The sequence below is a fragment of the Thalia democratica genome, unplaced genomic scaffold (genome assembly GCF_965202585.1).
Source record: "Thalia democratica unplaced genomic scaffold, ktThaDemo2.hap1.1 HAP1_SCAFFOLD_225, whole genome shotgun sequence".
In the NCBI taxonomy this organism is placed as follows: domain Eukaryota; kingdom Metazoa; phylum Chordata; class Thaliacea; order Salpida; family Salpidae; genus Thalia; species Thalia democratica.
In genome coordinates this window covers 53306-67364 of record NW_028139344.1, presented here as the reverse complement: position 1 = coordinate 67364, position 14059 = coordinate 53306, and the positions used below count along the sequence as shown (strand labels likewise).

General features: G+C 26.9%; 1 protein-coding gene across 1 annotated transcript in view; it reads right to left on the bottom strand.

The window, feature by feature from the left end:
• Positions 1 to 284: 284 nt before the first annotated feature.
• Positions 285 to 14059, bottom strand: part of LOC145845969 (tektin-1-like) — a 17046-nt gene continuing 3271 nt past the window's right edge. The window contains 10 exon segments of the mRNA XM_082952935.1: positions 285 to 555; positions 927 to 1037; positions 2581 to 2653; positions 3263 to 3357; positions 4498 to 4720; positions 5229 to 5372; positions 5905 to 6033; positions 7211 to 7376; positions 7635 to 7728; positions 8071 to 8128. Of these exon segments, the coding sequence (XP_082809061.1) occupies positions 478 to 555; positions 927 to 1037; positions 2581 to 2653; positions 3263 to 3357; positions 4498 to 4720; positions 5229 to 5372; positions 5905 to 6033; positions 7211 to 7376; positions 7635 to 7728; positions 8071 to 8128 (1171 nt within the window). The 3' untranslated portion in view covers positions 285 to 477.

Below are 14059 nucleotides of genomic sequence, written 5' to 3'. Positions count from 1 at the left end.
TCCAAAATAAAAACAACTTGCTTTAATATAACTTATCTCTAACAGTATTCGTTATAAATAAATAACAAAACAAATTTATTGATTAAATAAAAAAAATGTTCACTTGTTTAATTTACTACAATATTTACAATACATAATTTTATCAAATAGTCTTCAGTTCAAAAACTTGTTTATTATTATACAGTATTCACCAAAACTAAAAAAGCGAGTATTTCACAGTACGAAAAAGTTTGATAAAGCAAAAAACAATTACAGCAATTATTACGTCACACTCAAACTTTAAAAACAAAATTACAGTGCCGATACTTTTAACAGTAATAAACAAAGATATTCTTATGGCTAGCCATACAAAAGGCTTGTACACACATATTCACAGTAAGGAGGTGCTATTAATTAAGTTGTTTGTGGTAATTGTGGATTGTAAATTAATTTTAGTGGTAATTGTGAACTATTTAATCAACATAATAAATTTTATTTTTAGTGGTAGTTGTGTATTATCTTGCTTCTCAGTTGGCCGCATTCTACTTCATCGATGTACAGGGAATTCGTTTTGACCTGGAAATTTTTTTATTTGATTTTCAACTTTTATCAACTTATATTTTAATTTAATGTAATTTTTAGATAGATCTAAACAAACATACTTGGGTAATTTTTATTTTGGACAGCAAAACTCACAAACTTTTAATTACAGCCTCTTAGGTTTACTTAACATTCAAGTAAAATCATTGTTAAAAAGACTCTAACTTTTCAACCAATGCCTCGTAAAAATTGTTCAAACAATTATTTGTTTACAGAAAACAAAAGCTAAAAATGATTTTCCAAAAGAGTTTAAAACAAAAATCTAAATGTTTAAAATTATTTACAAAATGAATGCAGTTTGTGTATGTCTGGTGAAAGTTGTTGAAAATAATTTTTTTTGTGCAAACCTGAATGTCTTCCTCGAGGATGCGCTGGTTCCTGACGAGGAGAAGAAGCTCTTTCTCGGATTCGTACAATCTCTGCTTGATCTTCCCGACGTTCACCTTGATCTCGTCCACCTGCAACAATTTACAATAAAAACTTTCAAAGTTACCAATAACAATTTATGATAAGATTTATTTAGGTTTTTATAAAAACCTATTTACAAACACGTAAAGTTTATAATAAAATCAGTTTTAGAAAACACTGCTAAAGTTGCTCTATGTTCTAAAATATATAACACATCTATGATGAAGCACTAGAACTCATTTACAAAAAAAATCAACAAAGCTGTATGATTGAATTACTTTTATGGTTTCTCTAAACTTCATAACAAAAATAAAATTAAACAGTCATAGTTTTTATTTTGTAAAAACAAATTAACCATAATTCGATTGAATTAAACGTTATTTATCGCTATAAATAGTTTTTAGCTTTTCTTCGTATAAATTTTCTCAATAACAATGTGGTCTTAAGTAAACAATAATTTTAACTTCAATTTTTTTGGCTAAACTTATAAATGGAGTAAGTTGTGTTGCTCATGTTAAGTATTTATGATATCAAAAGAAAGTTATTCAATAAACTATACATCGCTAGTCTAGAACAACAATTTTCATTTATGATAACATGTCGTTAAAAAAATTTTAATTCAAGATAAAGCTGACATTAAAAAAACTATAAACTATGATAACAAAATCATTTTATGCAAAAGGGTTTCTTTAGTTTTTAATACATCATCTAAACTTTAATGGCCCTTGATTGAGTAGAAAATAAGGAGCTATAATTAGTAGTTTCAATAATATAAAATTGTATATGTAAAATAATGTCATTATAAAAACCTAATCACTTTCCACGGAGTCCACAAAAAGGGTTTTTCAATAATTTAGACAGAACAGTAGAACATTTGTGTTAGTAAACGTACTAGTGTTGTATTAATACATATAGTATACTATACAACTATGCTTAACAAAATTTTAAAAGTTGTACCGTAAAGTATTTGTGAGATAGGAAAAACATACGAGACAAGAAATACTAACAAGAATTAAGCTGAGAGCACATTTAATAGTAGTATAAAAATATTTAGTAAATATAAAAATACCAGAATGTTGCAATTAAAAATGAAAATTTCTGTAAAATGAGAAAGCATTTAAATTGATTCAATTAGGCAACCTAAATTTTAAATTAAAAATATTATTTGTTATACAATAGAGTCAAGTACTGACCTTGTGTTCAAGGTTTTAGCTAGAGTTAATTTTACTATCAAAATAATTACTATTAATATCATTTGAATAAATGAGTTTGTAAATTAAAGAAGGAAATTTACTGACTCGAAAATTAACTCATTAATAGATTTTTCAACTTGGTAACAATTTAATTAAAAATTATTTAACAATATTTGTTTAAAGCGGTAGCTTGAATTAAAAAAATATTTAGTTCTATAAAAAATTAAAGAACAAATTGAAAAGCACTAAACTTATAACAAATTAACAAGTATAACTATTATAATACAGGTAAAGTTTTATAACTAGCACAGTCGATCATTTATTAGCAAACATTATAAATAAAATTACAACATTTATATAACTTTCACAAACCAATTAGATAAATATTTAAAGTTTATACCTCGCCAATAAGAGCGTATTGTACCGGATCCCTGCAAAGCTCAACGTTGGGTCTATGTGTTCTCGCCTCTAATCTGGAAATAGTAATAAGGTTAATTGATAATAATAGTTATGTAAGAATTATCTGTATTAGAATCTAGTAATAACCTGGCAATAATAAAATTAACATAATTTATAATTAAGGTTATAAATGAGAATTATGTGTCCTACACTTTAACCTGGTAGTAATAACAAAAATTATTAATTTATAATAATTAGTTGTGCGTCTTACACTCCAACCTAGTTGATATAAGTTGTATAATGTATACTCAAGTATAAAATAAACACTTGTAGCCAATGTACCAGTTACATTATACTGATATTTATATGACAAACACACAAAAAAATAAATATAACCTGGTCTGGGCAACCATCATTGCAGCCATTTTATCACTTACACCATACTAACATTGTTATTGTAAATATATAAAAAGTATAAATAAATATAGAAACCTTGTCTGAGCCACCATCATTGCAGCCATTTTATCACTTACACCATACTAACATTAATATTGTAAATATATAAAAGTATAAATAAATATAGAAACCTTGTCTGAGCCACCATCATTGCAGCCATTTTATCACTTACACCATACTAACATTAATATAGTAAATATATAAAAAGTATAAATAAATATAGAAACCTTGTCTGAGCCACCATCATTGCAGCCATTTTATCACTCACTCCTTTCTTCAATTCCTCAATGTTCTTTTCTTGTTCGCCTATTTCATTCAGAACCTATTTCGTTGAATACTATTTGTTATTATTTTTTTTAAATAAACTAGCTTAGTGATAGTTAAATACAGTAAAATACATAATATAAATGTAAAACACTATTTCAGGTAAGATAAGACAGATTAGAATAATTTCTTTGTTTAATGTTCCAAATGCTACAAGAATTGAACTTTTCAAATAACATGTTGTGTATAAAAAAATATACTAAAACCTGGTTGAAGAAAAAATAATTTAATAAAGTTGTAAGTGGTATTTGGACCACATTAGATTAGCAAACTAGTTTTGTTCAAAAAATCAATGGTTTGCTTATTTTCAAGCTTTAAAATCAAAGAAGCTATTTAATTTACTGTTGATTATCAAATAAAAGTAATTAGAGGTTTCTAACTCACTGTTCATATAAAAATAATTTAATGGTTGTTAGTTGTTTGGTAATAAAAAGTTAAATACCGGCCTAGTACGTAAACTTTTAAACTAAACAAACTTTGATTAAACAAATTTATAGGGAAATATTGAGATGCTAAAACCCTTGTCATACGAAAACTTACTAATCCAAGAGTTTCTGTAATAAGTAAATTTCAGCTACTTAAAACTATAACAACATATTTTTTCAACATTACTTTGTAACTAAAAAACTGTTCTTATTTTCAAAACACACCAACCTCAGCAAGGTCATACGTATACTCACTCAAAATAGTGATCTATGTGTTTCTCAGAAAGTTTAAAAAAATCCCACTTACCCATCAAACTTTTCAAGGTGACTTTGTAACAAAAACACTAAATTTAACTAAAACAATTATCTTTAGATCTAAGTATTGACTTTGTATGGTGATTTATTATATAACAAACTTCTACACACGAAATCACCCTTACCTTACCTATTAAACTCTTCAAGGTGGCTTTGTAACAAAATCACTAAATTTAACTAAAACAACTACTTCAGCAATTTGATATAAGTATTGACAAGGTGACTTATTATATAACAAACTTCTACCCCTCGAAATCACCCTTACCTTACCTATTAAACTCTTCAAGGTGGCTTTGTAACAAAAACACTAAATTTAACTAAAACAACTATCTCTAGATCTAAGTATTGACAAGGTGACTTATTATATAACAAACTTCTACACACGAAATCCCCCTTACCTTTGCCAAATGGTCCTCCAACTTGGCCTTGACCCGCTTGGTCTGCTTGACCCTGTCCTCGAACGCTCTCTCCACCGCCACCTGCTGGAACTTCATGTCGTCGCAGCAGGTCTTCAGCGACGCGTCGATGACCGATCTGAGCTTGGACGAGTTGATGCGCTCCATCTCCCCGCGGTTGATGTTTCCGTCGGTGTAGTTCTGCCATCCAAGGACGGATGTTGAGCTGTTTGAAGATTTGGACTATAAAAGTACACTATTTTAAAACTATACATCTCCATATTTATATGAATAAAAACATGCTATTCAAATAGCATTTATAGGTAAAAAGATATAATATAAAACGTCAAAGTAAACACACACAATATACATACAATTTAAACTTGTGAATAAAATTAAAGTTAAAAACTTATTTTTAGTCAAACAACTTTTAAATAAAAGCTAGATTTTAAAGTAGCAAAATTAATTTCTTAAAAAATTCCATCAGTCCGCGACTGAGTTAAAATATGAGGAGAAACACATTCACTAAAACCCAAGACTTTCAAAATAAAAATAAAAATTCAAGCCTTAAAATGTAAATGTATCAAAAAGTTGTTATATTCTTCAACGTGCTTCTTAACCTTTTTATGATTAAAGTTTAAAACCATATGTAACCAGTTGTAAACTTTACCTCAAAAGACGAAAACAAAAGAAAAACTAGCAATAAACATTTAACATATGACAAAACAACAAACTTGGGTTCAACTCGAACTTTTTCAGGGTGGAGCTTGATTTGCGGGCTGTTGTTGGTGATGGTGGCGCAGTGTTCGTCTATGCTGAGAGCCGCAGCCTTGTCTTTCAAATCGCAATCTATATCGTATATCGCCTGTCGATTTCTCCTGGTTGTTGAAGTTGTATGGTGAGAAAATTTATATAAAAATATTTCAAAGTGGTAAATATGTGTTTCTGTGAGAATTTTTAATGGTGAGTTATAATGTAGTATTTATTTATAGCAAGCATTTTACAGCAAGTAACTTAAAATTAAATACAGTAAAAAAGTATTAAACTAATTTATATCAAACAGTAATTCTAGCAAAAGTACAAATACAGAGTATAACTATTTCAACTTTCACAAATGCAACTTAACTAAGAATTAAAAACTTGTAAACAGATAAAGGTATAATCACACAAACAATGAAGGAAATTGGGGTGTAAATTACCTTTTTCTTAGTTTAATCTTATTTTATTTAACTAAGCTACAAGTTGCTTTTTACAGAATTTAAAAACTCTAATTAGTTTTTCAGATACAGCAGGTCAAAGTTGGAGGCAGGAATAGGTTCCTTGTGGAAGCGCAAACTAAAACCGCAAATAACTAGAATCACTAAAATTTTGTAAACAGATAAGAGTATAATCACACAAAAAATTGCAAACCTGATTTGTTCAGTCGCCTGTTCAATGTCCCTCCTGAACAGGTTCTGCACCCCCCTCAGAACTTCGCCCTCCTTCAAAAGTTCTGTTTCCGGTTTGTCGTGCACCAGATCAATACCGGCTCTTCCTTCCCTGTTATTAGCGAGACGTTGAATAAAAATTACATTATTAGTTATTACGTTTGATAATTTGTACAATATTATTAAGGGCATAGTGGGGGTTAATTTTTACTAATTGTTCTTATTTTATAGAGTTATATCTGAGCTATGAGTTATTTTAACGGCTTGATAAAAATCAAAGTTACTTTTGAGATATGAGCAATCAAAGTCGGTGACCTCAATAGGTTCCTAACTAAAAACGTAAAAAAATACCATTTCACTAAAAATCTATCTTCTCCTTCATTTTTAAGCAATCTTCTTCAAATTTTCACAGAAAGTGTATTATTAAATTTTAAATAAATTGAGAGCAGGATTTTAGAAAATAAAATTTTAATTAAAAAAACCACCTATTTATTTTTTGTTTTTTAATTTAAAATTTTTAATATTTTAAAAATTCCAACATTCAAAGTCTTGTAAACTATAAAAGAAACATTTCCTGAATTTTTTGATAAAAATTACAATATCTTAAAAGATATTTTTTTTTTATAAAAACTGGCTTGTAGTTTGTACTTTAAGCTTTCATATAAGATCCAATGTTATTTTAAGTATAAAAAAAATTTCGGACACCCCTATGCCCTTAACTAACAGCAAAAAAATTCTAGTAAGATGAATTGATGGTTAACTTTTTTTAATCTGTAAAACTATTAAATATAAGTACTGCAACATGGATATATCTTAAGTACTGCTATAATTAAAAAAAGTTAGTTTATCTTGTTATATAAAAGTTTTTTTTAGTATTCTATTAAATTTAGAAGAACAGAATACAGTAAAAACCTACACTAAATTTTGAATTACTTTTATAGACTACTATCTTATAGAAAAAAAAAGGTTGACTAAAAAATTCAAGCATTGAAAAATATATCTAGAATTTAAGTTCACTTGTAAATGTTGAAATAAATTGTTACACTACAACATTTAAAACATTCTATTCCTGTTTTATACAAGATTTACTTTTAATAAATAATAACAATCAAAAATAAAAATTTCAAAACATTATTAAAAATCTAAAGTTCAAGCCTACTCATCTACAAAATTCTTAAACTTCAACCAAACCTATAAGATTTTTAACTGTAAGCAATTTTATTAGAAAAACCTAGAATTTTTCTTTACTCATAACTTTATTGCAGCTGTCATCAAATATTACATTCAACCTGAAAGCGAGGCAAGCCTGTGTGATCTGAAGAGGCTCGACAGTGGCTTCCAATGCGCGTTGCAGGCGACCTCTGTGCTCTATCACAAAATCCGTCTCATTCTGCACGTCCTTACGCTTCCAGCTCAGTTTGTCCACCCAACCCTTGATGTCCACTATTCTGCTGTCTGTAAAATGGAAGAAAGTTGTAAACTTTTTCATTTTTAACCTACTTTTGAAATTAAAGTACTTGTAGACTGAGAAGTTATTTGTGTAAGTTTCAAATAAAATCATGACTTTTGCAAAGTTAATTTAATTTTCATCGGGTTAAACTATAAGTTGTTCAAACTGATACAAATAATTAGAATTAACATAGATTAAGACTCAACTAATTTAATACAAAAAAGAGAATAGATAAATTAAAAGTGAACAAGTAAAGTGTTTACTTAATTTGTGTTCAGTTCTCTTCTGAGACTTCTCAGTGGTGACATGGGTCTCCTCAATCAACCTGTCGCTCTCATCAATCAAATTCTCACTGACCTGTGAAGAATAACTTCTTGTTGTTTATGTATAAAAGTAATACATAGTCTAACTGAATCTTAGATACAAACACTAGAAAGTCTAAATGTTATAGATAAATTCAAGCTAAAATGAGCAGCATGTAACATAATTCTCACCCATCTGTGTGTAGTTATTTGTAGCTTATTGTATTATATATTGTATAATTAAATTCATTATTACCTTATTAACTTCTCACTCACCAGTGAAGAACAGCTCCTTGATATTGTTATATGAACAACATGTAGCTTAATTCATTAACATAGCTACATAGCTGATTGCATTTTGTTTTATTAATAAAATGTTTTATTATCAAACTCAAACCTGTCTCTCCTTCTCTGCGCTGTTGAACTTGTGGCTGTTGGATTGGTGCCACTATGAACTTTGGTGGGGGCTGCACTAGCTTGGCCATGTTTACTTACTAGAAGTTACTTAAGGCATTTAGTCTGAAATTTTATGTTTAAAGTGTATACATTTCATGTACAACAAATTTTACATTCAAATAAAAATAAAAAAGCTAAATGTTCTAGCAATAAAGTTTTAAAGTTTGCATAGTAAACAAAATAACTTGAAAAAATATAAAAAAGTGAAATATGCATTTGAAAAGGCATATTACGTAAGAGGTAATATTTAATGAAAAAATAAATTTGGCTCAGTATTAAGCGAGGCTAGGCCTTTAGGGTGGAGGAGGGGACGTGGAGGTATGAAACAGCGCCATCGTGCGGTGGAAAAACACGTAAATAAATTTAATTTTCTTTTATCTAGAACTAATTTAGTGCAGGGTCAAAGGTCAAATGGTGACTCTGTGGCGCCACCTAGCGGATAAAATTTTTCTATTATCATAATGCGTACTTGGATACTAGTTTTTTTGTTTATAGTTAGAGCTTTAAAAATCCAATTTTTTCGTATGTTTCTTTTAAATAAACGTCTTTAAACATATTTTACTTGATATACCGCACAAAATAAAAGTTAGAGTAATGTCGCAACTTCAACAATTTTACACTAATTAAAAAAATTAATATACGATAAAACCTTTTAAAGAAATAACACATGTAATTAAGATTTATGAGCTAAATTTTAAAACTTTTCGTGTAAAATTTTCTTTTTTCTTGTTTAAAATGTTTGTTTTCAGTGAAATAAAAACATACTGACAATCTCATTTACTTTCTGCATTACTGTTTAGTATTAGGTCAAAAAAAGTGTTACTTGTTAGTAAAAGTTATATAAAAAAATTATAAATGTTCTCAATTTTAATCGAACGAAAATCCTTAAAACTCAAGTTACAAATTAGATTAGAAAATGCTTTCATTATAAACTTCGAAAACACTTTTAAAGTTCATATCCGATTGAAATTTACGCTAAACTTTTAAAAGATGCAAGTTATTTTTGTCTGCTTAATATTAATAAGTACAGTCTCTAAGCTTAAGAATATATAATAAGAAATATAATAAGCTCCTGTATAGTAAGATACTGTTTTGTTCTTTAAGTAAGTGCTATCTTAAAATAAGTTGTCTGTCTAAGTATGAACTTAAATTCTCAAAAAATTTTAGAATTTCTAGTTTTATAATATAAAAGAAAAACTTATGTTTCAAGGTTTACAACAGGCATGAACTTGTTTTGAATAAAATTATAAAAGTCTTGTTTAATGTTTCAAAGTTTAACTAATAATGGTACCTTTTAACTTACGATGCTGTGCAATATTTTGATACTTCAAAAAACCTATAGATGTCAATGAACAACTTATTTAAACTTAGTTGAACCATGTTAGTTAACGTTGTAAAAAAAAGGTAGTTAACGCTTCATTAAGACGATCTACTTCCAGGTGTATAGTTTAAAATAACTTTTTTGCAGTTATCAATAAAATTTTATTCACTATACGACAAAATCGTAGATCATTTGGCATTGTTTAATTATTAAATAACTTTTGTAATTTAAAGCTTTAAAAACTTGGTAGAGAAATGTAATATTTTAAAAGACTTTTATTGAAATAACATAATGATATACACAACTTAATGGTTCATTTTAACAAAACAATACTTTAAAAGTTTTAGTTAGTTTGTTTACAATTTCAATGAATCGCAAATAACAATTTTAAGAGATTATAAAGTATTATATATTTTAGCGTAAAATCAACATACACATTAAAAACTAAAACTTTAACAAATATTGCTTAGTAAATTGAACAATATTGTCGTTGGTAGGCATCAGATAAGTTCAAAAGATAAGTATACTTTGCAACAAAACCCAGATTAACTTTACTTTAATCAACTATTTCCTGAATTCATTCATTTATAGTGTGTGTGTGTTGCCTACACGTTAAATGATGTTGTGCAAACTGTTACGTAACTTATACTTTAAGGCATATATTATGTTGTATATACTGTCGATTGCATCTGTTAGAATTACTGTGATTTCAGTACATTCGAAAAGTTTTTATGGCTTTAAAAAACACGCTATTTTTATTATAGTGTTTCCCCATTAGTTTAGCCATTTTTCGTATAGTTTCAACTGTTATTTTTTTGTTAGTTTGTATATATACAATTTCAAATTCTTTAATGTATCGTTGCTGTTGTTCAGGACTTTTGAAAAAAGTTTATGTATATTTGTTTCGAAAGCTTTCAATTAAATCGTGAAATTATATTAAACTGTATTTCTAAGTCATGTATAAATAAAAAATTAAAATGGTAATTTTGAATTATTAATCATTAATAACGAAACATGGACTATTTTCAAAGGTAATAAACTGAAGAATACAAACAAGTTGGTACAGGTTTAAGTTGCCTTAAAATTTATAGCTGAAACTGTATCAAGACTACGTTTGTAAGAGTTTTTTAGATAATATCAAGCATCATGAAAAATCATTATTTAAACAATTTTTTGTAGAAAAATATATTCAGTTATTGTCAGTAGTTAAAAACTATACCAGCTTAGGTATTTCATTTCTAAAATTTATAAGTTTTTACACAAAGTTATGCGATTTAAGTTATTTTGCAACCAAAACAGAAACCTTAAAATAAAAAACGGTTTTAAAGTTCATTAATACATTTAATAAAAATGTTGCATTTTAACAGACTAATTATAGTTGCATCTTTATGTACTTCGATAAGCAAAAATAAATTTTGATCGAACAAAAATTCAAAGGTTTTATTTTCAATGCGCTCGTGATAAATCAACAAAAGTAAAATGATGTTTATTCAAAGACAAAATTATATTTTTAAAAGTCAGTTCTATAACTCAACTTACACCCTAATTGAAATAATTTAAAAGTACTGCTTTGTTTAGATGAGTATTTGTGTACATAGAAATATTTTTGAAAACAAATTAGAAGTTTGTTCAGTGGTAATCAATAGACATCCGCAAAAAATGTTTAGTAGGGCTAACTATCTTCTACTTCACATCAGTATTTATAAGTCTAAATAATTCTACAACTTTATTAGACATATAATTCAGACTAAAAAAGTTCAACTTATTTCTAAATCTGCTGATTTACTTTTATAGAACACAATAAAAGTTATGTCCAAAATAAATTCGGCTTATAGACGGTCTAATTACTTGGATCATTTAAATGTTTTACTATATTTAGAAAAGACCTAACTGGCTCAAATTTTTTTAACTGCTAGACATTGTACTAACAAGTATCTAGCCCGGTATGATAACTTGTACATATTAAGCATAATCTTTATTATCAATTATTAACAAGCGTACTCTTATTTTAGGAATCAGCAAATTGGGTACATTTTAACTTAGACCTGCTCTTCTAGACAGTAATTCACGCGAGCAAATATTTTAAGAAAAACTTGCCAATAATTTATACAAAACCCCTGTTTAGAATTTTTGTACAACGATGTTTAATTAATTTAATCCTATAGATACTCGATCTATCAATATCTTTATTTAAACAAGCCCAGCCCACAAAACAGTTTTACATAATCAACTACGTCTATCAAAAACATTTCAACTATATTTTCACTTATTATCACTTACAAATATCTAGATATGAATTAAATTTTACGCAGCAATCGGTAAAACTTAAGTTAAACACTCTTGTTTTTCCTTTTATTTTTAGCTTAACGTAGAAGACCTCATTAACCTTGTAAGCCGAAGTTACATTTAATTTTTTAGAAAAAACTACTTAAATTATGCGAGAACAAAAACTTTTCATAACAAGGTAGACATCACTTATGACATTAGCAAACTTTTAAACTAAATTTATTTATATGTATAATTTTGGTAACTTAAGGTACAAAAAAATCCATTTTATAAATATAAATAAACCCTTAAAAGCGCAATCAAGTTTTATCATTTAAACAAAAAAAAAAGACCATTTTAAATTAAACATAATTTTATTGACAATAACATTAAAAAACAATAAAAAAATTGAAGAAGCTTCCATCATCATTTGTCTGCTGGGCTGTTTTCGTCCATTCCTGTTTAATACGTTGGTACTTTTTATGAATTTTAACTAGTATATCATAAATAAGTAATAAATATCTACATATAACAAACAACTATATATATGAAATTTAAAACATATTCACAGTCGTCTCTTAATTTTATTTAAAAATATTTTAATTAAAACTGGTGGAAGTTATAATATAAGCAAACAAAATTTGTTAAAATGTACTACTATAAAATTTTTAATCATTATTTTTTGTTAAAATTACAAAACTTATTGTAAAATAAAGTTTTATCAAATAGGAATATCGATTACAAACCAGTACTACATAAAGAACATAGTATTAGAATAAAGGCTTCAATTAATAAAAATTAATTATTTCTAACAATAATTCAAGACTAAAAAGAGTCAACACTAACAATTAAACTATACTTTAAACAAGCTTTAAATTATTATAAGATTCTGGCTACTATAAAATGAACAAAAACTTACTTAGAAAATTTTTAACAAGTGATGTAACTATACAAAACGTTTAATAAACTTAAACAATGAGCCAAACGTTTGAGCTAAAATTAAGTTTCGGCTTTACAAACATATTTAATGTCATTTAAGTTAAATACAGAGAATTTAAAAATAATAAAATCTACAGCAACCATAAGCAAAATTATTTTTCAAAGGTATTAAAACTATTAAATAAGTTTAGTTTCTTAAACGTTATCTTTATAGAAAATACCTTCTAATAATAAAAAAAACTTCTACTCAGGATTGCCAATGATTTTTTTAAAAGTTTTACAGGTTTTCGTACAACTTTACAATTTACGTTACAAGTCTTTGAGTCTACATTTAGTATAAAATCAAATTTAAGCTCTTAAATTGCATAAAAGTAATACAAAGATACTGTGATTCTACTTTAAATACAAGCATTCTGGTATGATATATTTTTCGTACTTAGTATAAGTTTTATTATTATAAATGTGAATTTGTTTTAACTTCTGGGTTTTCCAGTTTTGTTTTTGCCTGGATGGTTAAATTCCAGGCAGCCCTGGTTAATTTGTGCCTGATTAATCTATTGGAAACTTATTCTAATATGAACAAAAAAAGATTTCTTTTTTAAACTTTTTTTTAATTATGACGTAAATTTTCAAGATAAAAACTTTAATCTGTTAAATATATCTTGTACAAAAATCTAAGACAGAATTTATTATAAAAAGCATCTTTTATTAAAGCAAACAACAAATAAAATCGATTTCGGCTAACGCTTTTCAACTACTTTTGTTAGCAACTAATTTTAGGATTAAATTTTGAGTAAATAAACAGTTAGAGGTTACATCAGAAAAAATCAATTAACACTAATTAGCATATTTGAGCAAAAATTAATTAGACGTTCACAATTCATAAACAAATACTTAAAACAGTTGATCGGTAATTTAACTAAGATAAGCAACAATAACAAAACAAAAACTAAAATAAGGGATAAATTCAAATAAAACTAAACAAATTTTAAAAAATAAACTTCCTTAAAAATTTACTTTAATTTAATTTATAACAACATATGAAGATTATAATTATAGTTCTATATGCAACACACTTCTAAATCTAAATACTTAAATCTATAAAGGTGATTTTAAAATAAACAAAAAACTTTGTGCAAACAAAATCAAGCGTAACTGAAGTATTTTGATAAATACATTTTTTATCCCTTTAAATTACAAAGTAAACTAACTTTTGTATCGTTTGACCAATTAGATCTCGGACCCCTTTGGTTTGCGTAGTTTCTAGTTATTTTTCCAGAATCTCGTTTCCTTTGTCACTGAAGGATGTTATGGTTGGTGGATTCTAAAATATGATTTAATTTCAACTATTTTCATTTTCAACTTCTTTGTAAAAAGATTTAGTTTTTTTTTTAATAAATCCCAA